This window comes from Colletotrichum orchidophilum, assembly GCF_001831195.1.
Source record: "Colletotrichum orchidophilum strain IMI 309357 chromosome Unknown Scaffold_18.1, whole genome shotgun sequence".
NCBI lineage: Eukaryota > Fungi > Ascomycota > Sordariomycetes > Glomerellales > Glomerellaceae > Colletotrichum > Colletotrichum orchidophilum.
Window position 1 is genome coordinate 36,176 of NW_019172974.1, and position 27,154 is coordinate 63,329.

At 28.4% G+C, this 27,154-nt stretch overlaps 3 protein-coding genes across 3 annotated transcripts; 2 read left to right on the top strand and 1 right to left on the bottom strand.

Moving 5' to 3' along the window:
* Positions 1–998: 998 nt before the first annotated feature.
* Positions 999–2,691, top strand: CORC01_03042 (uncharacterized protein; the record flags this gene model as incomplete). Its single annotated transcript, XM_022614692.1, has 5 exons — positions 999–1,167; positions 1,224–1,770; positions 1,828–1,891; positions 1,954–2,300; positions 2,370–2,691. 5 exons carry the CDS (start codon positions 999–1,001, stop codon positions 2,689–2,691), a joined length of 1,449 nt encoding a protein of 482 aa, XP_022478694.1.
* Positions 2,692–22,407: 19,716 nt separating this feature from the next.
* Positions 22,408–23,512, top strand: CORC01_03043 (RTA1 protein; the record flags this gene model as incomplete). Its single annotated transcript, XM_022614693.1, has 3 exons — positions 22,408–22,603; positions 22,704–22,952; positions 23,064–23,512. 3 exons carry the CDS (start codon positions 22,408–22,410, stop codon positions 23,510–23,512), a joined length of 894 nt encoding a protein of 297 aa, XP_022478695.1.
* Positions 23,513–23,756: 244 nt separating this feature from the next.
* Positions 23,757–25,148, bottom strand: CORC01_03044 (uncharacterized protein; the record flags this gene model as incomplete). The annotated part of the gene is made up of 2 exons (XM_022614694.1): positions 23,757–24,974; positions 25,062–25,148. The coding sequence occupies 2 exons, from the start codon at positions 25,146–25,148 to the stop codon at positions 23,757–23,759; spliced, it is 1,305 nt and encodes a 434-aa protein (XP_022478696.1).
* Between the last annotated feature and the right edge of the window lie 2,006 nt (positions 25,149–27,154).

The window sequence follows — 27,154 nt, forward strand, 5'->3', positions numbered from 1 at the left end:
TTTTGGACCCACTATTTAGCACCTAGGTATTAGTCATGAATCCTGAAACCAGACTGATTCGAACTAAAAAAGCCGATGCCAAGGTGGGGCAGACTTGAGGAGCTGTGGTTGGTCGGAGATCCTTGGCCATGTTGCCTGCGTTGACGAGCATGTTGACATGCTATTGCCGTCGCACTGAGTCAAGACATTCAAGTGACAGCTTGGTGGCATGCGACGCATTCCCCCTGCTTGTGGTTTGCCAAGGTTGCTGACGGTACTGTTTGTAAGGGCATCACATCTTGGTCAAAACGGCGGTCAAGGAGGAGACCTTGATCAGATAACCGACGCAGCGCAGATTGAGCTGCCCTTTACAGCCCTGCCAAGGCCTCGAGGGCGAGATCTGGTAAAGTGACCAGTCAATGTCATCTTAGGCATTTAATCGCCCGGCATCTATCAACGGCCCACTTGCGGGATCTATCAAAGGTCCGCGGCGTCCATCAACGGCCCGCCACTAGTCCGCCTAGTGCAGAATCTCAGCCCTTGTAGCAGATCCCCACGGCGAACGTTGACTCACGGGGTTTTGATCCGCCTGATAGACTTAAGATGGCCTGCGGAAGGCTTCACCAAAGACGGGGCAATTAGCAAGGCCATGGGTGTGTCTCATCCGATTGGCCACAAAAGGCGGGAACACTGCCCGAGTACTACATAGTACAGTGATAATGCGACACTATGACTGCCAGTATAGCAACCCTCATAGGCTCATATGGATCAGCGGTCGATGCCAAAGACAAGGCGTTGCAACTTTTGAGGCAATATTCGAGCTCTTGTGGAGTTTCCACGGCGTCGGGCTTCGATAACGGCCCGCGGACAGAAATCACCGCCGTGGATGGTTGAAACAAGACAACTGCAGAGTATATATACATAGAGTTTCGAGCCGCGATATCGAACAACAATGGAGCATCAAAACTCTACAGTTCAACTCATCCCCAACCGAGTAAATCAAGAACCGAAAACTAACAATGCCTGAATCCGGCGTCATTGTAGACGGAGTCGTGCGGTACCCTCCTACGGGCATTAAAGTCGTCATCGTCGGCGCAGGCCTTGGTGGACTGCAGGCGGCAGTTGAATGTTGGAGAAAGGGCCACGATGTCCAAGTCCTCGAAAAAGGTCCAGCAATCTCCGAGGCCGGTATGAAACCAGACACCCCCTCACACTTCCGGTTAATTGGCTAAGTTATCGTCTAGGCGACGTCGTGAGGCTCGGTCCCAATAGCTACGCAACCTTGAAGGAGTATCCCACGATGCTGCAAGAGTGGGACAAGTTCGCGTACGACGCCAATATGAGCCTCCGTTACCCGGACGGTCGATTCGCCTTTCCGGTCGCGGAATTCGAGCATCACCTCCCAGGGGTCGCCACCCACGCCATCTGGCCCATCAGGGCCAAGCCGATGGTGAGCCGCAGGGACGTTGCCCTCATGTTCCTTGGACAGTGCCGTAGGCTCAGCATCCCGGTGACCTACAACGTCGACATAATCGACTACTCAGAAGACGGCAAAGGCACTGCCACGGCGCACGCTTCAGACGGCCGCAAGTTCACGGGCGACGTCGTCGTGGCAGCAGATGGAATTGCCAGTAAAGCCTACAACATCACGCTGGGTCACCCCGTTCGGGCTGTCAGCACGGGTTACTGTGCCGATCGAGTCATGTACTCGACCGAGCACGTCAAGGATGCTCCGGCTCTTCAGAAGGCACTGGACGAACTCGAAAGACCCCAGTTGCGCATGTACAGTGCGTAAGTACTGCCGTTTCACTATCCACACGTCAAATGCTTGTACTGATAAGGTTGAAGACCCGAATTATATATTGTCTTCCTCTTGGCAAAGGATCGCCTCTTTCTGGGTATTACGCACGAGGTACGTACGACGACGCCCTTCCATGAATAAACCGGCTGATCACAATGATGACAATTTTTTAGGACGACGGTACTGCGGTGGAATCCTGGTCATCCACCATTACAACGGAGCAAATCGCAGAAGCCATCCCTGACAGCGCAAACTGGGATCCCGAGGTCATGGAGGCAATCCGCTGCACGCCTCCCAACACAGTTGTGCGGTGGAAGCTTTGCTGCCGTAACCCTCAAGAGAAGTGGACGTCCGACGGTGGCCACATCATCCAGCTCGGTGATGCCGCCCACAGCTTCATCCCGTCTTCTGGCAGCGGCGCCTCCATGGCCCTCGAGGATGGCATATCTCTTCCCGAGTGTTTGAGACTCGGGGGCAAGGAACGCATAGCTCTGGCTACTCGGGCCCATCAACTTCTCAGGTGAGCATGACATCGGACGACAAGCCACCGTGCAAAGATAGTTCTGTTTTCTGATCAAATTGGCTTTAGGTGGGAGCGTACTTCGCTTCAGCAGCACAATGGTTTCGCGAACAGACGCCAGATCCATCGCGACATGGCCGAGATTGTCAAAGACAAACGACCACCCATGCTGATGGGTAAATGGGTCTGGACCCACAACGCCGAGAAATACGCGACCGAAAGGTTTGAAGAAGCCGTCATTGCTATTGAGACTGGCAAGCCCTTCAAGAATACCAACATTCCCCTTGGTCATAAGGTGCAGCCTTGGACTATCGAAGAAGAGTTCGAGAAGGAGAAATCCGGTGTGTTTGTGGAGGACCTGAGGGTTGAGGGCGACTGGGGTTTGGTTTAGAAAGAAGAGTTATAGACCATCGTCGTTGGTGAGTTCCTGATGACATGGATCCTGAGCCTTACAAGCAGATGCTCCTTGTCAGGAATCTCATGGCTGATTACACCAGGCTAGACTAGATTATAGAGGTTTCATAGAATTTATAAAGTGTCAGGAAGAAGATGTTACCAGACAGGCGCGTGCTAGACAGTGGTATGCCAGACAAGCGCGTGACCCGTTGCGGGGGAATTGAGAATCACATGCAAGACATAGCAGCTAGAGAGGATCTATAAGGACACCTATTTACTACCAGATCAGTATATGTTATTCCCTGCCCCGGAAGGGAGGGGTCTCCCGGGCTCAAAAGATGGAGGCTAGCTCGGCGAGCATTCAAGCTGCTGTTGCAGTGGAACAGTGCTATTCCTTGATGAAGACATTTAGATCTTGTCTTTAATTTCGTCAAGTTTCTGAAAGATTTACCGGGGTTTCTTATTTTGCTGAATTTATCTACAGGATCTGTCGCACTGATGATGGTTTCCGTTGGTGTTGGTTGTGGTCTTGATCCATTGACCTGGGTAATTTGAGTTGCGACTGAGCTCCTGTATCTTTGAGGCGCCAGAGCTCGCCGAATCGACAGGCATATGCGACGCGAGCCCTGTCGTCTAGACCGGTCTCTGGAAAGATCAGGACGCCGTTCTACATCAATCTCCTCAGCTTAGGCTTTGAGACACTCTCTACAGATGGGAATAAACCTTTGCCATAGCAGCTTGAATTTCTTGAAATGCCTTATCCAGTATCGGTTTCGTAAGGTCGACACTATAGACCTCCGTTATAAAGCTCGGATACAAAAGGTAAATAGGAAGTAACATTACGAATCCCGTAATAGTTAAAAAACCTAATCCGCATTAGATTCTTCCATAAAAATTATATATTTAGATTTCAATAATAAAATTTAAAAAGTTATTATTAAAACTATAATAACTAAAAAAGAATTAATTTAAAAATATATAAAATTAATATAAAAGTATATATTTTATAGCGGTATATGTATTTACTATCGTAATTAATTTAAAACTATAATATATTTTTATGAAAATAATTAAAGTAATTATAATAATATTTTGATAACTTAATAACTTTAAATCTATATTAAATAATTATTACGGCTAACTAGTCGTAATAAAGTTTATATTACTAAAAATCGAAGTTACGATATTTATAAAGGAATTAATATACCGGTATTATAAGTTAATATATTAGTATCGCTTTTATATTAACGTCGCTATTTAACTTTTTAATTAATTTAAAAAAAAAATACCTCTTTATAAAGGCGGTAAAAGTAACTATATTAATATAGCTATTTTTATTTTTTTTTAACTTAAGTTCTTATTTAAAATTTTTCAAAGTATATATTATAGCCTATTCTTATTATAGTTTTATAAATTTTAAATAATAACAATATAACTTTTAAAAAGGTTTACTATTAAATTACTTTTTATAATATATTTATAAAAATTTATTATTATTATAAATTATTTCTTATTAACTCCGTTTTTTTTAAATATTAAGTTATATTAACCGTTTATTTATATAATTTCTTATTATCTTCCTTTTATTAAAAACGCTAAATTAGTTTTTTATTTATTATTAAGATAAGTTTAATATTTAATTTTAACTAAGTTAACTTATTTTTTATATAAACTTAATGAATATTAATTTATTTTTATTTTTAAATAAGAGACTTTGTTATTTATTATTTACGTTTTAGTTATTATAAATAATATAAGCTTAATTAATTAATTAGCCTTTTTTAAATAAAGTTAATTATAATAAGATAAATTACGTTATATTTTTTAATTTATTATAGAGGGATATAATAATTTTAAAATCAAAAATCCGTTAATATAAATTTAAAAAGAAAACGTTTTTTAAAAACACTATTAAAAATATATTCTTTATTTATTAAAAATAGTTAAATTTATTATTTTAAAATAGATTTTAAAATAATATAAAATATTTAATTTAATTAAAATAGTATAATTTAAATTAAAGTTTTTAAAAAGAGTTAAAAATAATTTTTTATTAAACGGTATTATTTCTTTTATTAATTAATATTATTTTTTAATTAATATAAAATATTTTAAAAAAAGTATTATTAAAAGTTCGTTTAAATATTTAAAGCGAGTATTTATATACCCCCGGTTTATAAATATTTTATTTTTAATATAAGTTTATTTAAAACGTATTTCTTAATTATTAATTATATTTTATATAATATTAATAAATCGATATAAATAATTAAAACCATTTAAGAAATAATATTTAATATTATTATTACTCAATTTAATATTAAAAGTAATATAAATTTTAAAACTTTAATATTTTTAAATAAAATAATAGGTTTATTATGTTTTAAAAAATAAATGTATTATATAAAAATATTAAAAAATTAAGCGTTAATTATTAAACTTTTTATAAAGCTTAGTCTAAACCTTTTTAAAAACGTACTTAATTTTAATAAAAATAATAAGTTTTTATATTATAAAAACTTTATAATATATATAAAAGGGGGGCTTATTAATAAATATATTAATATAAAGCTTATTTTTATTATTCAATATAGTTATTATTTATATTAATAGCTAATATTTTTTATTATTAAATTTATTATTATTATTATTATAACTACGTTTTTAAATTTATTTTTATTTAGCTTTAAATATAATATTAAAATTTATATAATAAATATAGAGTTATTATTAAACGCTTAAAACTTATTAATGTAATATAGCTTTTATTTATTTATTATAATTAATAATAAGGAATTAATACACGGGTATAAATAATTAATACACGGGCATAACTCTTACACGGGCATAACAGCTACACACTATTATTAGCCTAAAGAAATATATAAACCACAAATACTTCGTCTTAAAAATAATAAAAGCTTCTTTATCAATATTTTCTTATTTTAATATATTTATTTAAATTATTTTATATTAAATTAAATTATATTTATTTTTAATTTTTACGCTTTTATATCTTTTTATTATAATATATAATAAATAGTAAATTAGTATTAAATCTTATTAAAGCTTTATTTAAATAATCGCGTCTATTAAAAAACGGCTTTATTATTATTATTAATTAATATTTTTTATTTATACCTCCTTTTTTAAATACTCGCTTATAATACTTATCTATTAATTTATATTTTTATAGATTTCCTTATATTAGGTTTACTAAATTAACTTTTAATTTAAAATTATAATAAGGCCGTAGATTAGTTATTTTTTTATTATTTGTTTTATATAAGTTTTATAATAATCGCCTTATTATAGCTTTTTAACAAACGGTTTTATTAAATTATTTTAAAAATTATTAATAACATTTTCCTATGTTAAGCCCTTAAATTATTATTTTCTTATATAATTAATAAATTAAAAATAGGTTATATTAAGTTTTTTAATTTATTATAAAAAGATATAATAATTTTAAAATTTAAAATCCGATAATATAAGTCTCTTAAAGACGTTTCCCTTAATTTTTAATAAAAATAAATGTCTTATTTTATTAAAAATATCCCGGTTATAAGCTTTATATAAATTATATAATAGTAAAAAATACTTAGCTATATTGAAATAAAATAATTATTTATATAATTTTTAATAAAAATAAGCCGTAAATAATTATGGGTCGGTAATATTATTTTTATTATTTAATATTATTTTATAATTAATTTTAAATATTTGAAAAAAAATATATTTTAAAATTTATTTAAATATTTTAAATTAATTTTAATATATTAATAAATAATTAATACTTTATTTTTTATATAAGATTATATAAACCATAATTTTTAATTTTAAATTATATTTTATATAATATTAATAAGTTAGTATAAATAATTTAAGTTATTAAAAAGATAGTTTTTAATATTATTATTATTAAATTTAATCCTTAAAGTAATATAAATACTAAAATCTTAATATTTTTAAATATAATAACGAGATTATTAAGTTTTAATAAAAAAATATATTTTATAAAAATAATATAATATCAGCTATTAATTATTAAATTTTTTATAAAAACTATTTTATATTTTTTTAAAAATAATTTTAGTTTTAATAAAAATAATAAGCTTTTATATTATAAAAACTTTATAATATATATAAAAATTTAAATTATTAATAAGTATTTAAATATACGTTTAGTCTTTATTATTTAATTTTATTATTAATATTTTTAAAAGCTTAATATTATTTTTATAGTCCGAGTTATTACCGGTATTTTTTAGCCGTTTTTTTTTTATTTATTTTTACTTACTTTTAAATATAATATTAAAGTTAATATAATAAATATAGAGCTATTATTATATATTAATAAACTTATAAACTAAGGTAGCCTTTTTTTATTTATTATAATTAATAATTATAATATTTAATAAGCAAATTAAATATTAATGAACTAATTAATAAATATTTTTTATAAAAATTAAAACCTTTTTAATTTTTTATTATTAACGAGGCCGAATATTATGTTAAAAATAAATTTAATATATATCTAATTAATAATTTAAAATAATAGAAGCTTAAAGCAATTTATATTATATATATTATTAAAACTAATTATTTTTAAAAAGCGCCTCTATATTAAAAAATAAAATAAAAATATTTATATTAAGTTAATAAGCCGGTTAAGCTCGTTATTAACTTATTTTATAATATAAAGCACCTTTCGCTTGTGAAAAAGCTTTATTAAAACGGTTATTAATAAATAATTATTTAATTTTTTTTATTTATAAAAGCTTTAATATTATAAATATTTTATTAAATAAATATAAAATTTAAAAATTATTTTTAAATAATAATATAAAAATCGTAGGCCTTAATACTAACCTAGCGGTAAATAGTTTTAATAACGTTTTTGATTAATAATATAAACCTTTAATATAAAAAATATACTAAAAAACTAAAGCTTAGCTTATAATTATATTAAATATATTTAATTTTAATATATTATCATAAAAACTAAGCGCCTTTTTTTTCGTTTTAATAATAATTATTTATTTATAACTATATTTTTATAATTTTTATTAATATAACCTTATACTTTTAATAAACCGCGGTTTATTAAAATAATTATATTAAAATATATATATTATCTTCTTACTTTTATATATATATCTATATTAATAAATAATATTAAACCCGGTTTTTTTTAATAAATACGTTAATTTAATTAAATAAAGCGTCGATTATAAGCTTTAAGTTATTAAAAATTTATGAATTTAAAATTAAGTTAAGTAAAAACGAAAACGAGCGTTAACTTAAAAAATAAAAACTTTATAATAATAAAGTTATTAAGTTTACTTAAGAATTAATAAAAAAATACCTTAAATAGTAAAAAAGGGAATATAAAAATAAAAATAATAAAATAAACATATTAAATAAGTATAATAAATAACTTTATCTTTATCGTTATTGTCGAACTTATTTAAGAAAATTAAAAAGTTTTTTAATTAATTATTACCTTTTTTTTACTATTTCTTTAAGAAACGTAATATAAATTTCAACTTTTTTATAAAAATAGTGTATATAGGTCAATACTTTTCGTCTTATAAAATAAACTTAAAAATAAAATATAATAAAAATAGACTATATTTTAAATTAAATATTAATATAATAACTCAATAAGTCTAAATAATTATTATTAAAAATATTTTATAAAAAAAGATTTTATAATTATTTTATATTTTAATAAGTATTACGTTATTCTTATATAAGTTATAAAATTGAATAATTTAATAAAACCGGTTTAAAAAAAAAATAAAAATATTTTTAAACGTATTATCATCGCTAAAATTATAATAATTATTAATATTTATATTTAAACTATTAATAATAAGAGGTTATAAAATAAAAAAGTATTTATTACGTCGCCGTTTTAAATTAAACTCATTATTTTAACTTAAGCTTTTAACTTAACGTAGCGGGTTATATTTTAATAAAAAAGGAGCGGACTTAAATATAAAGGATTTTAATATAAATAATATAATAATAAAATTTTAATTAAATAAATAATATATCGCGATTATATATTAAAAAAGTTCTTAAATATTTTAGGTAAGACTAACAGAATTAAAATAAGGTAACAGCTTTTTTAGGCTAATGATAGTGAGTATCTGTCATGCCTGTGTAAGAGTCATGCCCGTGTATTAATTGTTTATGCCCGTGTATTAATTCTCTTAAATTAATATAATAAATATAAAAATATTATTAAGCATTTAAAGACTTTTTATTAAATATAATTTTAATTTATTTATTATAATCTATAATAATAATTATAAAGCAACGAATTATGTATTATTTAATTAATTATTCCATATTTTTAAAAAGAAATCGAAAGCTTTTTAACTTTTTATTATTAATAAAACTAAATATTACGTTATAAATATATTGAAAATACGTTTATTTAAGTATTTAAAATAATAAAGTTTTAATATCATTAACGTATATATATAACGAGTCGCTTATTATAACGAGTTACCTACTTTCCTTTCCTTTTATACCTTCTATTTTAATAACTATTTTTTTTTATATATGATTATAAATTCTTTTTCAAATAAAAATCGTATTATTTTTATATTAAAAATTATTAAAAAAAACCTAAATTTATTTATACGAAAAGTAGCTTTTATTTATAATATTTTAAAAATAATACTTCGCGACCGACGCGCTAACCTATTACCTTAATATAAAACTTATACGAATTTAAAAAAAATAACTTTTTTAAAAAAAATTATAATTTTTAAACGAGTTATTAACTTAATTAATTAAAAATTTCTACCGCGACTTAATAATATATAAAATATAATTAATTACTTTTTTATTAAATACGACGCGACGTATATTAGATTACGATAAATAAAGAACTTTATACGACATTAATTATAACTAAAGACGCGTTTTTAATATAAAATTAATTATTAAAGGGTATTAATTAAAGATTTTATAATTATTTAAGCCTAGTTTACCTTCGTATAAAATATAATTATAAAGTATAGAATATACGATTATAATATCTATAATTTTAATAAAATAGGCTTTTTAATAGGAACACTTTCGTACGTAAAGGTTATTATAATTTTTAATTATTATAAAAGGCTTTATATAAAGTAACTTAATAATCGAGAATAGGTTTTTATTATTTAAAATATATATACGGATAGCTAGGCGCTGTTTTTATACGTTATTATAAAAAGTAAATATCACCTCCTCTCGTAATATATTAATAACTAATTCCCTCCTAAATAACGTATCTACTTTAATAAAAATAAATAGATTATAAATAAGATCGGCTTAGATTAATTAAAATATTTTAAAAAATATATAAAGTCTCGTACGAAAAGTATTAAACGGCTCCTAATCCTTAATAGCTATAATAGTTATAAATCGATTAAATTCGATAATTATTATAAAAAATATAGCATTATTACTCTTTATATACCTCCCTATTTATCATACGAGTTTTAGCTTTTTAATATTAATTATTTTAGCCTACTAAAGGCTTTATATAATAAAAATAATACGGATATAAATTACATATATTATTAAAAACGACTTCTTTTTTACTTTTAAAATAGCTTTTTTTATTTTAATAAATAAAGAAAATATATAAACTAGTTTTAAATAGGCTAGAATTATATTTTTTAATTTAAAAATAGTTATTTCCCGCTTAGATTTTAAATTAAAAACGTTAACATTATTTAACTTACGCCTAAGTAACTAAGGCTCTTAGGACCTAAAGACACTAATTATAGCACATAACGCCGTATAAAGCTTTATTTTACTTAAGAAACGGATTTATAATTATTAATATAGCTTATTAATATATTTATATAAAATTATTAATTTATAAATTAAAAATATTAATAAATTAATATATAAACTAGCTCTTATTAAAGCTAAGTACCGTAAGCTTTATATAGTAAATAAGATATTAAGTAAGCGCCGGAGGGCTAAAAAAACATAACTACGTTTTAAAAGCTTATTTAATACTATTAAGGCTAAGGTAATCTAAATAAAAAAAGGGGTTATTAATATTAAAAATAAAAATATATATTAAGAAAATACTCGTATAAAAAAAGTTAAATCGCGTAAATAGCAATACGGTAATTATAAAAAGACTGAATATAATATATAAATATATTAAGTAGTTTAAGAGACTTTTAAAGAAAAGGCTAATAAATAGTTTTAATTAATTTCGTACGATATGGCTTAATTAATTTATATAAATAGTAGGAGGGTATTTAGAAGTGGGCGACTCGTTATAATAGGCGACTCGCTATGTATATACGTTAATATTATAAGTATTATCGAAATTAATTATTTTTAAAAATTTCTTTTATATTTAAAAGTAGTAAAGAAAAGTTTAAATAAGCTTAGTAAAACAATCTAGTTTATTATTAATTTATTTATTAATATAAAGAATCTATTACTAATTAAATAATTTAATTAATCTAGCCGTTAATAAATAATTATTTAGTTTTTCTTAATTTAAGTATATTTTAATATTATAAATATTACATTAAATAAATATTAGATTTTCAAACTATTTTTATATAATAATATAAACGTAATATATTGAAATATTAATACGACGGCTTATATTTTTATAAAAGTCTTAATAAATTAAATAAGTTTTTAATATAAAAAGTAAGTAAATATTTGAAAACTTAATTAATAATTATATTAATTTTTTTAAAGGCTTAATAAGTAATACAAAAGCTATTTTTTTAATTTTGAGATTTTTATAATTATTTATTATTAATAGCTATAATTTTGAGATTTTTACTATTAAATACTTATATTTTTTTGAAAAATTAAGTTTATTAAATTAATTATATTAAAATAAATATCGTATAAACCAACATATTTTAACAATATATTTATATTATTTTATAATACTAAGTTTATCAACTTTTATAAATATATAAAATTAATTAAAAAAGAATTTTATAATAAATTTTAAAGTATTTAAAATTAATAAGTTTAGAATAGTATTTAAAACATATTCTTAAATTAAATAACGTACTTTACTAATTAGCCGCGCATATTAATTAGCCGCGCACTTTTTTTATAACGCGCTTTATTCCTAACTACTTAAACTTTTAATATATAATAACTTAATAACTATAATATTAATCTATATTTAAAAAAATAGTATTATTCTTATTATTAAAGCGATCTAAACTATACGTATTATAAATTAAAAATTTAATATACGACGCGCTATAAAATATATAATTTTTAAAAATATTTTACATAATAAAATAAATAATTAATTACGCCGTAACTAAATCTAATTTTAATAATATAAACTTCATTTAATTAAAAAAAATACTTTTTTAATATATTATTAAACAGGATTTTAAAAAGTTTTTTTTATAACTTATTAATATAAAAAATATAACTAATCTTTTATTTTGAATATAAAATAAAACGTTTATTAAAAAGTTTTAAGCTAAAAAATTTATTAATTTATAACCAATTTTGAAAACTAAATTTAATCGTCTATATAATTATTAAAAAGCCCTTTAAAAAGATCTAAAAGTTATTTTAAAATAGTTTATATTATTAAGTAATATAATAATTAAATACAATATTAATAATAAAAATCTATATAACTTTAACAAAACTAGCTTTACAATAAACATTATTACTAAGTTAATAATTATTACGTATATTAATAAACATAAAAAAACAAAATCCACTTAGCTTCATAATTATAAATAAATTATAATTATTAAATATATTAATTTAAAAAAGTAATATATCCCGCTTTTTTTAATTATTTAAAACTGTTGGACGGACTGGGGGGGGATATGTATACAGATCCCGGTGATAAGTTAGTAATTAAAAAAGTGATTCTATTCTATAATAATCTTCCTAAGTTCGTATAATAGGGAAGGCGTTTCGGAATATGTCTATATACGCGACCAGAGCTGGTCACGTGTCGGAATATCCACGTGACTGAACAGAGGTTCAGTTACTTTTAATATACCGTACGTTTAGTCCCAGTTGTTATTATTCCAACAAAAACTTTTATTATTTTATTAATTAATTAAGAGAATCTGGGTTTTTAAATAACTAAGTAATTAAGCTAATTATTAATAAATAAATCGATAATAAAACTAACTTAGACTAAATTAAATATTTTGATAAGTATACTTAAGCTTATATAAAAAGTATTTATTAAATATTTATAATTAATAAATATAAAAGCTATTTATCGGCTAAATTTAATAAATATTATAAATAATATAATATTATAATCGTTAATATACTTCCGTATTTATTTTATTTATTTTAACTATTGAATATTACGTCTTATTTATTTTTAAAACGTATATATAAAAACTAAATTAACCTATTTATTAAATCTTTTATTAATTATATTATAAGATTTAAGTTTTTTATTACTTTCCGCAAGGCCTATAATGAAATCTTTTTAAATAAAAATATTAAATTCGTTTTTTATAAAACTAAACTTTTATTATAAAACCTAAACTATATAATTAAAAAGCTTAATATATATATATAAATATTTATATTTTTTATAACCGATTTTTTAATAATATTAATTTAATAATCGCAAACGCTTTTTAATCGTTATGAAGCGCTTTTATAATGTAATTTTATTAAAACTTAATTTTTAATTTATTAAAAAAGCTTTTTAATATTAATAATTAAAATAATTAACCGGCTAATAAAAAATACGTAAATAATAACGTATTTAACTATAATTTTAATAAATTAAATACGTATATTTTAAAATATTAATATAACGTTTATTAAATATTAGAAAAGAAATATATATTTAATTTGAAAAAGTATTTAATATAAAAAAATCCTAAATTATATTAAAAAAAAATACTTAGCGTTTTAAAAAAATAAAAAAAAAAAGGTCTATTAAAAAAAAGTCGGTCGGTTTAGTAGAGTTACAATATATATAATAAAATAAATTATAATATATAAATATATTTTAAAAATATAAAATCGTTTAATAATTTAAATATTAATAAAAGCTAATCAATATTTTATATTATAATTATATAAATTTATAAAATATTTAAAAGGTTAAAAAAAGTACGTAGCTAATTAATATACGCGGTTAATTAATAAAGTACGTTATAATAAACATTATAATTAAAAACAATAATAAATTTAAAAAAAAGTATTATTATAAAAATAAATACAGAAATAAAAAATTTATTTAAAAACTTTATGTTTTTTATTAATAACGGTTTAGTTTATATTATTAAAAAAAGCGGTCGTTAACTTGTTATTAATATTAATAATTTATTAAATAAGTTTAAAAGTATTATTAAACTATTTTAAAATAAATCAATAAAACTCTTAATAATTATTATTAAAAAATAATTAAGTCCGCTTTAGTAAAATAAAAAAAGACTATTTTATTGAATATTTTATTATTATTTTAAAAAATGGTATATAAAATAAAATATAAATTTAAAATATTCGGTATTAAAATAAAGAGCGTTACAAATAAATAAAAGTTAAAGTAATATAATAAATTAAAAAAAGTCAGTTCTATTAAAAAAATAATATTTAAAATAAAGTTTCAATTTGATTTTAAAATAATAAAGCTAATAATAAAATAATAATTATATTTTTTATAATAGCTCAGCTAATAAGTTATTAATTTAATTATTATATAATTAAAATCTATTAATTTCATAAAATTAACCGATATTAAAGTAATTACCAATTAAAAAAAATAATATATTAATATATTTACCTTTTAAAAAGTATATTACATTACTAAAGCTATATTCTATAGCTTAATAAAATAAATTACGCTAAGGTTTAATTATTAAAAATAATATATATTAATATTAAATTTAAAAATTATAGCAATAAAAAAAAGTTAAAATAAAAAAAATATATAATAAGAAAATAATAAAATTTAAATATATTAATAATAAAATTTTAAACTTATTACGATAATAAATATATATACTATTATAAAATATATATTTTTAATAATTCTTTTAATAACATATAGAAATTTAAATATTATTAATAAAGTTAAATTAAATATTAAAATATTAAAGCTTAATTACATAGTTTTTTATTAATTATATATATTAAAATTATATTATATTATATTCGATTTATTATTTTTTATTTAAGTTTTTAAAAAGTAATTTAAAAACGTTTTTAAACTTTTCGAAATTATAATAATATTTTATATTAAATAAAATATTTATTAAAAAGTTTTATTTTAAAATATTCTTTTTTATAAAAACTTAAACTATTTAAAAACTCGTTTTTTAAAAAGATTAATATTATATATAATTTTTTAATTTCGTTATAGAAACTTTTATAATAAAAGTTTAAAAATATTTAATTTAACCTAAAAATAATTTAATATTTTAAAAATATTTTTAAAAATAATAAATATATTAAATTTAAGTTTTTATTATTTTTTATTAAAGAAAATAATAATTATATTAATAGCTTCTTAAAATATATTTATTTAGTTAATTAAGCGTTTAGCTTTTTATTATTTAATATTGAATTTTAAAAATATTTTAATAAACATTCTTTATATTTTAAGAATATTATTATTATTTTTAATTTATTTTTTAATTAATTAAATAATAATAATATTAAAAAATACTTTTAATCTTTTATTATATAAACGCTTTATTTAATAGCGCGGCGTATTTAAAAATATATTATTTTATTAAAAATTACGTCTTTATTAAAATTATATTTAATTTTAAATATTTTTAAATTTCTTTTAATTTTAATAAGCTCGGCGTTTAAAACTTAAAGCTTTTTATTTTATTTTTAAAAAAAAGTTACTTATATTATTTAATAAATGTTTAAAAAGTCGACTTATTAAATAAAAATAATTGAAATATTACGGTTAGTTAATTATAATAAAGTTTATATTAATAATAATTAAATTTATAATATTTATAAATAATAATCGTTAAAAAAATAGTTTTAAAAAGATTATTATTTTTAAGTTATAAAGTAAATAAAGCTTTAGTAATTAATTATGATTTTATTAAATAAATTCTTAATAAAAATAGCTAAAAAATAATTAGAAAATTTAATACAAAGTTAATTATTAAAAAAGCTATAAAAATTTATTTTTAAACTTAACTTAGGCTATTTTATATATAAATTTTAATTATAAATACATCTTTTATAATATTTTATTTATTATCATTTAACTATTTATTAAACGGTCGTCTGTTTTATATTTTTATAATTATCTTTTTATTTATTTATAAACTTTTATTTTTTCTTTTATTATATAATTATAATTACGTAAATTATTTATAGTGTTTTTATTTTAAAGAGAGTTATTTATATTCTTATTATTATATATATAATATAGTAATTGTTATTAGTTTCATAAAGTAAAGTTTAGTTATATAATATGTATTAAGTCGTAATAAAAAAGTATTTAACGATTTCTTAATTTAAAAATAAGTAATTTATTCATAATTAAGATTTATATATCAAATAGCTTAAATTGAATTTAAAAATAAATTTCTATAGCTTTTTTAATAATTAATTTTATATTAAATTTTATAATCACTATTAAGTATCTTTATTAAAAGCTTAGTTAATAAAATTATAATTAATTAAAACCTTATTTACTTTATAATTTAAAAGTAATAAGTTTTGAAAATTATTTTAAGAATTATTATTATTTATAAATATTATAGCCCCGATTTTTATTAATATAAACCCTTATTACGACTAGCTAACTATAATAATACCCCTCCTATACTTAAATAGAATAAGTAGGATAAATAGCGTTGTTACTAATCGCACGGCGACGTTTACTTTGGCAACGCCTCGATCTAAAGAGTTTTTTATCTTAGCTTCGTTAAGTAAACGTAATATATTTAACCTTATAAACGATAATAAATACTTTTACAAACTTTTTATTACTTTAATAACCGTTTAAACTTATTATAAATATCTTATTTATATTTTAAAATTATATGTAGGTTTTTATAAAAAAAAGGTATAAAACGTCGTACTCCGGATTATAAAATTATAAAATAAAAAAGACTTATTTTTAATTATAATCCCGTAATATAATAAGAGAATTAATATACCGGCGTCGTAAATTAATAAACCGGCGTCGCTCTTACACCGGCGTCGCTCTTACACCGGCGTCGCTATTCGGCTTCTTAATTAACTTAAAAAAATAATACTTCCCTATAAAAGCAATAAAAATAATTATATTAAAATAATTATTTTTACCCTTTTTTTTAACTTAAGCTTTTATTTAAAATTTTTAAAAATACGTAAAAATACGTATTATAACTTATTTATATTATAATTTTATAAATTTTAAATAAGTATTATATAATTTTTAAAAAAGCCTATTATTTAATTACTTTTTATAATATAGTTATAAAAGTTTATTATTATTATAGACTATTTCTTATTAACTCCGTTTTTTTTAAATATTAAACTATATTAGCCGTTTATTTATATAATCCCTTATTATTTTCCCTTTATTAAAAATACTAAACTAGCTCTTTATTTATCGCTAAGATAAGTTTAATATTTAATTTTAATTTAAATAATATATTCTTTTTATAAACTTAACTAACGTCGATTTATTTTTATTTTTAAATAAACGACTTTATTATTTATTATTTACGCTTTATTTATTATAAATAATATAAACTTAACTAACTAACTAATTTTTTTTAAATAAAACTAATTATAATAAAATAAACTATACTATATTTTTTAATTTACTACGGAAAGATATAATAATTTTAAAATTAAAAATCCGCTAATATAAATTTAAAATTTTTTTTTCGAAAACGCTACTAAGGGTATACCTCTTATTTATTAAAAATAACTAAATCTACTATTTTAAAATAGATTTTATAATAATATAAAATACTTAATTCAATTAAAATAATATAATCTAAACTATAGTTTTTTAAAAAAAATTAAAAATAGCTTTTTACTAAACGGTATTACTTTTTTTATTAACCGATATTATTTCTTAATTAATATAAAATATTTTAAAAAAAGTATTATTCAAAATTCGCTTAAATATTTAAAATAAATATTTATATCCTCCCGGCTTATAAATACTTTATTTTTAATATAAATTTATTTAAAATATATCTCTTAATTATTAATTATATTTTATATAATATCGATAAATCGATATAAATAACTAAAACCGTTTAAAAAATAACTCTTAATATTATTATTACTTAATTTAATATTAAAAATAACGTAAACACTAAAATTCTAATATTTTTAAATAAAATAGCGGGCCTATTATACTCTTAAAAATAAATTTATTATATAAAAATATTAAAAAATTAAATATAAATTATTAAACTTTTTATAAAGCTTAATCTAAGCTTTTTTAAAAACGTACTTAGTCTTAATAAAAATAATAAGCTTTTATATTATAAAGACTTTATAATACGTATAAAAAAGGGGCTTATTAATAAATATATTAATCTAAGCTTTATTTTTATTACTTAGCATAGTTACTATTTATATTAATAATTAATATCTTTTATTATTAGACTTATTATTATTATTATTATAGCTATATTCTTTGACCTACTTTTATTTAGCTTTAAATATAATATTAAAATTAATATAATAAATATAGAATTATTACTAAACGTTTAAGAACTGCTCATTTAATATAGCATTTATTTATTTATTTATCGTAATTTATAATAATAATAATAAAATAATAAATTAAATATTAGTTTATAAGTTAGCAAATACTTATTAAAAAAAATTAAAAACCTTTTAAGTTCTTATTATTAATAAAGCTAAACGCAACGTTATAAACAAATTTAAAATAAATCTATTTAATAATTTAAAAAAAAAAGAGTTTAAAACGATTAATATTATAAATATTATTAAAACTAATTAGTTTAAAAAATCGCTTCTATATTTAAAAATAATAAAAAAAAGTTTAAATAAAGCTAATAAAGCGGTTTAGCTTATCGTTTATTTGTTTTACTATATAAAATACTTCGTTTATTAAATAACTTAATTAACGTTATAATTAATAAATATTTAATTAATTCTTTTTAATTTATATAAGCCTTAACATTATAAATATCTTATTAAATAAATAAAGACTTTAAAAACTATTTTTAAATAATAATACGTATATCGTAAGCCTAAATCTTAACTTATCGGTTTATAATTTTAATAATATCCTAAACTACTTAAATAAGCTTATAATATAAAAAATATATAAAAGCTTTAAAATTAAAGTTATAATTATATTAATTATATTAAAAGTTTAAATAATAATATAAAAGCTATTTATTTATTTTTAAAATTTTAATAATAATTTATTATTTATAACTATATTTATAAAACTTATATTATTAAATATTAATATTTTATATAAGCCTAGGCTCGCTAAACCGATTATATTAAAAAATATATTAAATAATTCGGCCTTAAGCTTTATATTTATTCCGTTTTATAATATTAAATTTATTAACTTTTATAAAAGTATTAATTTAGTTAAAAAGGGTATTATAAATTTATTTTAAATTATTAAAAATTAATAAGTTTAGGATTTTAATTATAAAAAGAAAAAAAGATCGGTTATTTAAAATATAATAAAAAGCTATAGTTTAGAAAAACGCTTCGTTTTAAAAAAAAAATTAATATAAAAGTAAATAGGGTAATAAATTAATTTAAAGGCCTTATATTTCTTACTATTAACGGATATATTTTTTATATTAAAAAAGTATTATTATTAGCTATTAATTAATCTTAATAACTTATAAAATAAGTTAAAGAGCATTACTAAACTACCTTATTATAAAATAAAAAATTTATTAAAACTATTCGTTAAAAAAAAAAAGGCTATACTCTAAAAAAAGTTATAAAAGAGTAGTCCGTTAAGTTTTTATTATTCTTTTTAAAAAATAATAAATAAAATATAACATAAACTTTATATTAAAATAATTATTTATAAAAAGTTACGTATTTTATAATATATTAGCTAAAAACTTAGTAATAAAACTACGCTATTTTTAAAAATTATTAACTTTATAAAATTAATTAACGCTTGGGCGGCTATTTTTTAAAAAAATAATAATAACGGTTAATTAAATAATAATAAAAAGTTATAATTAATTAATAATCCCTCTTATAAAAAAAGAGGTTTATTAATATAAATATTACTTTAAAATTAGCTTTATAAAATATCTCTAACTTTAGTTAAAAAATTTTTTAAAAATAAATAATATAAGTTAAATTTAAAAGCTTAATAATATAACCTTAAAACAAAAGGATTAATAAAACAAAAAAGTCAAGATATTTTATAAATATTTAATAGAATTTAATTATATTAATAATTATTTTTTAAACTAATTAAAAGGTCGAATAGCGACGCCGGTATAAGAGCGACGTTAATAAATTAAAATACTTCGTAATTATATTTTATTAATTAAGCTTTAAAAGATAAGTATTATAAATTGACTCGCTTTTAAAAGCTTGGTTAATAACTTTATTAACTTATAAATAAAATCCGGTACCTAGATACGGTACTTAAATCCAGTCTAAATCTAATAAAATTTATTCTCTACTTAAAATTCAAGTTAAATTTTATCTTAATTAATAAGTTTTAAAAGAAATAAAAAATATTATTTACTAATCGTTTTAAAACTTATTTTCATAATAATTATTAAACTTTAACTCTTTTAGCCTTAACGGCGGCTTAGGTTTAGTATTTATTTATTTATTAATAAAGCCTTAAAGCGCGGCTTTAGTACCTACCGTTTAGGCGATAATACTATCTACTCCTTAGAATACTTCCTTTACGGCGGTATTTAACGGTAATATTGTAAAACGGGCTATTACCTTTATTAATATAGGCGGGCTTTTAATATCCCGGAATGGCATAATGATAAATAGCTCGGCCGCTAGTTCCACTATGTCTCTAATGTCATCGTTCTCATCCGACGGAGGAGCTATGACGCCCTCATCAGTCATAAATCAGCCCCTACGGCTTTGGTCACGGCCCGGTGCCTTAGCGACTCAATGGTAGAAAAGTTACCTTCTAGTCGAAGCAGAGAGCTACCCTTTGGATTCGACGCACATTTTGTGCCAAAAGTATGGAGCGAAGTAAGCTCCTTCTGTGATGTTAATTTTTTATCAGTGGTCTACGTGACCAGTATACGCATTTATCGAGTACTTTATTCCTTCATTCGCGTATGGCATTGGCATCAAGGTCATAATTATCTAGGGATGAGACCTTACACTCACTGAGTGAGGAGGTTCCTGGCCTGGCAGAAGCGTCGAGCAACGCACGTAATGTCATACTTACGAAGCCAAGCTGATGCGATTTCCATGCATACCAGACATGGAGAGACGATTCAGTGGCACAGCTACTATGAGTTCATGTGCCACGGTCCTACTTTAACTGTGGCTGTCGATTGTATATTAGATTTTTGCCTCCTGGCGAACAGGCAAACATAACGAACCGCTCGATGATCTATCCCATGGAGGGACTTTGAATCCCCCACCCCCAACCCCAAATGTGTAGTGACGACATGTGGAATTTACACGTCTCAGACTGCTGGCCGTGGTCACGAAGAGGCAGGATATGTCAGGCCCTCAGGTTCAGCACAAATGACTAGACACATTAACAGGAGAGCTCGAGAGCTCGCATGCTTTAAAAACCAGAAAACTATGTGTGGGTTTGGTTAGGTTGGGTCGTGAAAGACTATCGAGGGGGGGAAATGGGTTACGTTTTTGAAGTAAACGGATACGATAGTTCACTAAGCCTTGTTCAGCCCTTTCTACCGTGCCCTGCTTGCTACTCTAAACATGCATGCCACGTGTATCCTTCTACCATGCTATACTTGTTTGACATTGCCTCTTTCATCATGTCCGAAATCCTTGCCATTTTTAGCGCGAGACATCATACTTGAATGGTGGACTTCAGGAGGCGAGCCTCACTAAGAGAGGCACCTACCTTTGTGGTTCATCTACTTAGTAGATCGCTAATATATCTGACACTCTAAATCTCTGAGGGTAGGTTAAGCCCCAAAAGGTTCCGTTCGTGAAAACTGAAATAATTTGTGTTCGGAGACCCGGAACGGAATAGAACGAGCGCTCAACGAGGAGCGGGTCCTGAGCGAACCGGGAACGAATACGCGGCTTGTGAGCAGAGGTATTCAACCGAATCGAGTCCTGGAACAGGTCGACACGGCGCTAAGCCACCCATGGTACTATCGCGTACTGTCGCGTACTGCCAGTCTAACCATTGCTTACGCTTCCCATAAGAGGGCCCAGTATGCCTTGCATGGTATGATGGGGCTGTGTTTTTTTCGTCATATCATGAAGTAAGCCCCTTTCTCATGTGTGAACGAGGGAGGACTTCTTTGATGTTGAAGCATTCAAAACCCAAATCGAGCCTGGTTTGAGTTTAAGTGATTTCTGGATATTGCAACTCGATTCTAACTCTCGTTCCTTCTCCTATCATTGACCCATTACTTTCGCTTCCTTCGCTTCTTGTTCTTATTGTGTTCTACGAGCCTCAAGGTGTCGGTACTCGTCAATCCTGGGACCGAAATCCCACGCCCGTACCTCATCTGCGCATGTCAGTCGGAAGTCATACTTGATCGAATTTTTTCAACACTCAATGGACGCTATGGACCTGGTTCGCCGCAATGCCACGGAAGCCGACTTGGCGGCACAGAACTCTTTCAAACTGTATCACTATGACCCTACGATTGTGGGCGCTGTCATTTTCATTCTCCTATTCCTGGGAAGCTCGCTCTTTCATTTTTGGCAACTAGTACGAGCTAGATGTTGGTTCCTACTCCCTCTGGCCATAGGTGGTATAAGTGAGTTGTTTCACAGCAGTGATCGGTAACAGCTGAACCTGTTTCGGCTATTCCGACCATAGTGTGCTATCAAGCAGAGCTAATCATGTTTCGACGACAGTGCAGGTGACTGGATATGCGGCGCGTGCCAAGTCTGGTAATGAAAGTCCCGACTACACCCTGGGTCCGTACATCATGCAAGCGATTCTGCTGCTCGTGGCACCAGCTTTGTACGCTGCCACCATCTACATGGAACTTGGCAGAATCATTACTGTCATTGATGGAGAAGGCCATGCGTTGATCAGAAAAGAATGGATGACCAAAATTTTCGTCACGGGGGATGTTCTATCCTTCATTCTACAAGGAGGAGGTAAGTCTTCTGTTCCCATCGAGAAAACCGGAATGCTTCTTTGTTCACCTCGGCCCTCGACCTTCTGTGCAGTTCATGGCCCAAAGCTAATCCATTTTCATCACCAATTAGGGGGCGGTTACCAAGCTTCCGGAACCCTAGATGCGTTGAACAGCGGCGCTAAGATCATCATTGTCGGGCTTTTTGTACAGCTCATCTGCTTCGGGTTCTTCGTCGTCATCGCCGTGGCGTTTCATTATTCCATCAACAGCGCTCCCACCGGTCGATCAAACAGTAGTATTCCCTGGCGAAAGCACATGATGGCGTTATACCTTGGAAGTTTTCTGGTCATGGTCCGTTCAATCTTCCGTGCCGCCGAGTACCTCCAAGGCTTTGACGGTTACCTCCTCAGCCACGAGGCATACTTATACATCTTTGATGCGTTACTCATGTTTCTCGTCATGGTATTGTTCAACATTATACACCCATCTGAAATCGTCGCAATTCTTGCTGGAGGTGGATACGTCCATGAGTTGAAGATGGACACCCTGCCTCGGCACCGTCACGAGCGACTGGGTTAACAATCTGAGATGCTCGGCAGCGTTAAAACGCTCTATCAATGGACTTGGCGCTCTCGAATTTCGAGCCAGAAAAGAGAGCAAACACAAAGAATACTGGCCGATTATGCTTGGCTTACGATTATGGAGAGTAGGATCAGCTCATGACGGGCTCTTCGATATTTGCTTCGGCAAATCTCTGCACAAGTTGTATGTAGGGCCTGGTACTTCTTGTAGAATAAAATTTTCAATACGACCCGTTTCAGTTTTAATTCATCCCTACGACTCCAAGCGGCCACACTACCCACGGCCTCCAGTAGCTGCCAAGCAACTCCTCGACAACTTCGACAATGTCTTTGCCCCATCCTTCCATAAACCAGTGGCGATTCAACCCATGCAATAGTGCACCGAAAAAAGCAAAAAGAACTAGGGCCTGGGGTTGCCGTTGATGTAGCAGAGTGAAGTATGACTGTGGCGCAAAGTGGACAAAAGCAAGCGGCCCAGCCCAGGCCCGATTACAGCTCCATTGCTGTAGAGTTCGAGGTTCCATTGTGTCAAACTGCAAAACAAACATGCGGCATTTCCGTAGAACTCTGAGTGTCTCTTCATAGATTTCGGCATCATTGCCGTTCTTCCACGTTTCTCGCACACGACAGACCTGAATGTCCATTTCCTCCGCACTGGCATCGTCAGGGTCCAACTCCGACCAATTTCCAAGGTCTATGATCTGGCTCATTCGGCCAGCTCGCAGGTAGGCGTAGGTTGGGCCAAGAATGGCATCGACACCGCGAATCATCGGGATCCACTCGGCGCCCAGCACGCGGTCCCTCCGCAGACGAGGTGAGCTGCCCTCGACGTTGTCGGCGAGCTGTTTTGTAATACCGAACACGTAAAGGACGTTAATAAGTGACCACGCGAGTAGCGCCTCGCTATTTTCGATACTGACGTGACGAACGATCGCATGAAATCCCTGGAGAGCTTCCTCGTGATGGCGGGTTGCCTTCATGACATACTCGCCGTTTTTCGACCCTTCGATGTAGGCAAGGTGTAGCGCAGCCAGGCTCAGAATAGCATGGGCCACGAAAGGATATCGGAAGCCGATTTGGGGGAAGGTGACCTGCCACAAGGGGTTGAGTTCTGGGGTCTTGTAAACATCGACGCTCGTGTACACGGTCCAATGGTGTAGCAATGCCAAATCTGTGATGCTAAAGTTGAAGCCAGTGGCGACTGATGGTTCTGATGCACCAGAATCCGTCCCAGGGGTTGCAACCCCTGTCGCCGGAGGTCCTCTGGCGCTTCGTCCCCGGTGATTGAAGTCTGCGCGGCTCGAATGGCCTCCGGAGGTGAACTGCGGCGGACATGCATATCCAACCCGGTCTGTGGGAGTGTCAACTGCTACGTCGTTGATGGCTTGTGATTCCCCGGGATATTCGCACAAGACCTCGCGCCGGATGCAGGATCCGCATTTCGGCCTCTCTTCGCCGCACTGAGATGTCGGGTTAGTCCAAGTTGCGCGGAGACGAGGTGGTGGGCGGGTGGCACCTTGACTCGGCGCTTCCGGCAATCAAAGCACCCAGTCCTTGATTTCTGGTGCGGCCTCCGTCGCTTCTCTGGAGTGTGCCTCGCAGTCTCCGGTGAGAAAGGCATGGGGGGCTGCCATGGAGCTCGTTAAGGGCGTTGAACGAGGAAGATGTGAATTCGGAGCGAAAGGCTGATGGGATGTACAGAACGAAGAACGAAGAACGAAGAGCCGAAATGATAGGTGGAGAATGCAAAATGCACCGGCGCCACAATTATCTAAGAAATGACGGACTTGGACGAGTATGGCAGGCATACCGGCTAGCACTGGGTCCGTGCTAGCTGACAATATAGCCGTTGCAGGGAACCTTGAAGACGTGGAAATCTTAGGAGTGAGAAATAGCTCTTCCAGACTCTCGAGACTAAGCTCCCCGAAGCTTTGTGCTTCCTTCCTGCCTTCCAGACCGAAGGAACAGTGGAGAAGGGGGACCCTGAAAATCTCGTCCGTCAAGTTGATTACTCAGAAGCACCGTAGTGGATGATAAGGCCATTGCTGGTTTTCTCGCTGCAACGTTGCAATCCATTCAGAGCCCCGTTGCCTTTCCATTCCGCCGAAACTTTGCGTTTTGGATCACGATTCGTGTTGTGCACTGGCAAATATCTACGGATAGGAGCATTGGACATCGATCGATTTGCCCCACCGCCAAGGACCCTTGGTTTCCCTACGTTCACATCACGCCCCTTGCGCCGAATATTCGTCGTTGGTCCGCGGCAGCTCCAACTAAATGGGGGCTAGCGGCTGGGTCACGCGGCTGGGTCACGCGGCTGGGTCACTGTCGTTCATGGCTCTATTCATCGTCATATTCCTCATCAATTTTCTTCACTGCACATGTACACGGGGAAGAAGATGATATGAATCGGATTCCCTCTTCGGATGGGAACCACATGTCATCGGAACTACGTACCAATGTCGTAGCAATTGGTCTTGCTCAAGCTTTCGCTGCCTCACAGAAAATAGTATCCATGGCTAACAGGAATCTGAAAGCTGGGCGTCCGGGAGCGCAACCCGCTGGGAGATCCCCACTGCATCAACCCATCATCGTCATCGTAATCATTTTCACCACGGTCTTGCCTGTCCATCCGCACGCCTAATCCCTGGCCAGGGTGGTGGCCGTCCTCTGAGACACCGAGATGCATTCGACAGTGAGGCTCTCTGCCGTGTCTCAATGAACCGAAGCCACCGACCGACTAGACCGACTAGACCGACTAGACCGACAAAACCGACAAAACCGACTCTCCCGATCCCGCGAATAGACGGTCGCGGATCACACACGCTGCCGCCCGAATTGCCATACCGGCATGCCTAAATGGCAGGGTAGCAGCATAGAGATGGGAGGGCGGGCTAAACACTATCACACAAGCATATGGCTGCCACTTTTCGACCACAACGTCCCTTGCTGCGTTTGACTGCCATGCGAATGCCACCAAGCGCTCAAAAAAGGTGTACAGCAGCATCGACGGAAATAGCTTCTGATGGCCGCAATGCGTGCCCTTATCCATTCTTGCCAGTGTCGAGAGTCTACAGTTGAAAGGGCCGAACAGACTGGACACCAGTGTGTCGCCAGCCTCAGCACCGACCAGTGACGGCAGATGCTCTCACCACCTTCTCTTAGAACACGTCCCTTCTCGAGGCATGCGGGTTACTTGGCACCAATTGGAACGACGGTGAATTACAGAAGCCCGAAGCGCGGCAGAACATCTGCCAGGCGTAGCGACGAGACTAACGCCAGCCCAAACTGGTCTCGATACGAGGGGCTACCGCAAATCCATTCACGAGCGGACACCATGGCAGAACCCGTGCGTCTTGGCAGCAGCGGGAACAACTTTTTGAGTCTATGGCATTCGCCGTGATCTGTTCTCGCCAGACATTCCTGCGTGTATCTACAATCTATAGAGAGCATCGTGTGGCTTACTCGACTTTTTATGCAAAAAGTGACCATCAGCCGTCGTTGCATCGACGCGCATGCCATTGACCAACCAATCCACCTCGGGTTTCGAGCTGTAACCCTAACCCTTACTTGCAGACTCGAAGTTCGAAGTATGATATGACTCGCACAGTGGGTTGCAAGAGGTAATAGCAACCTAGAA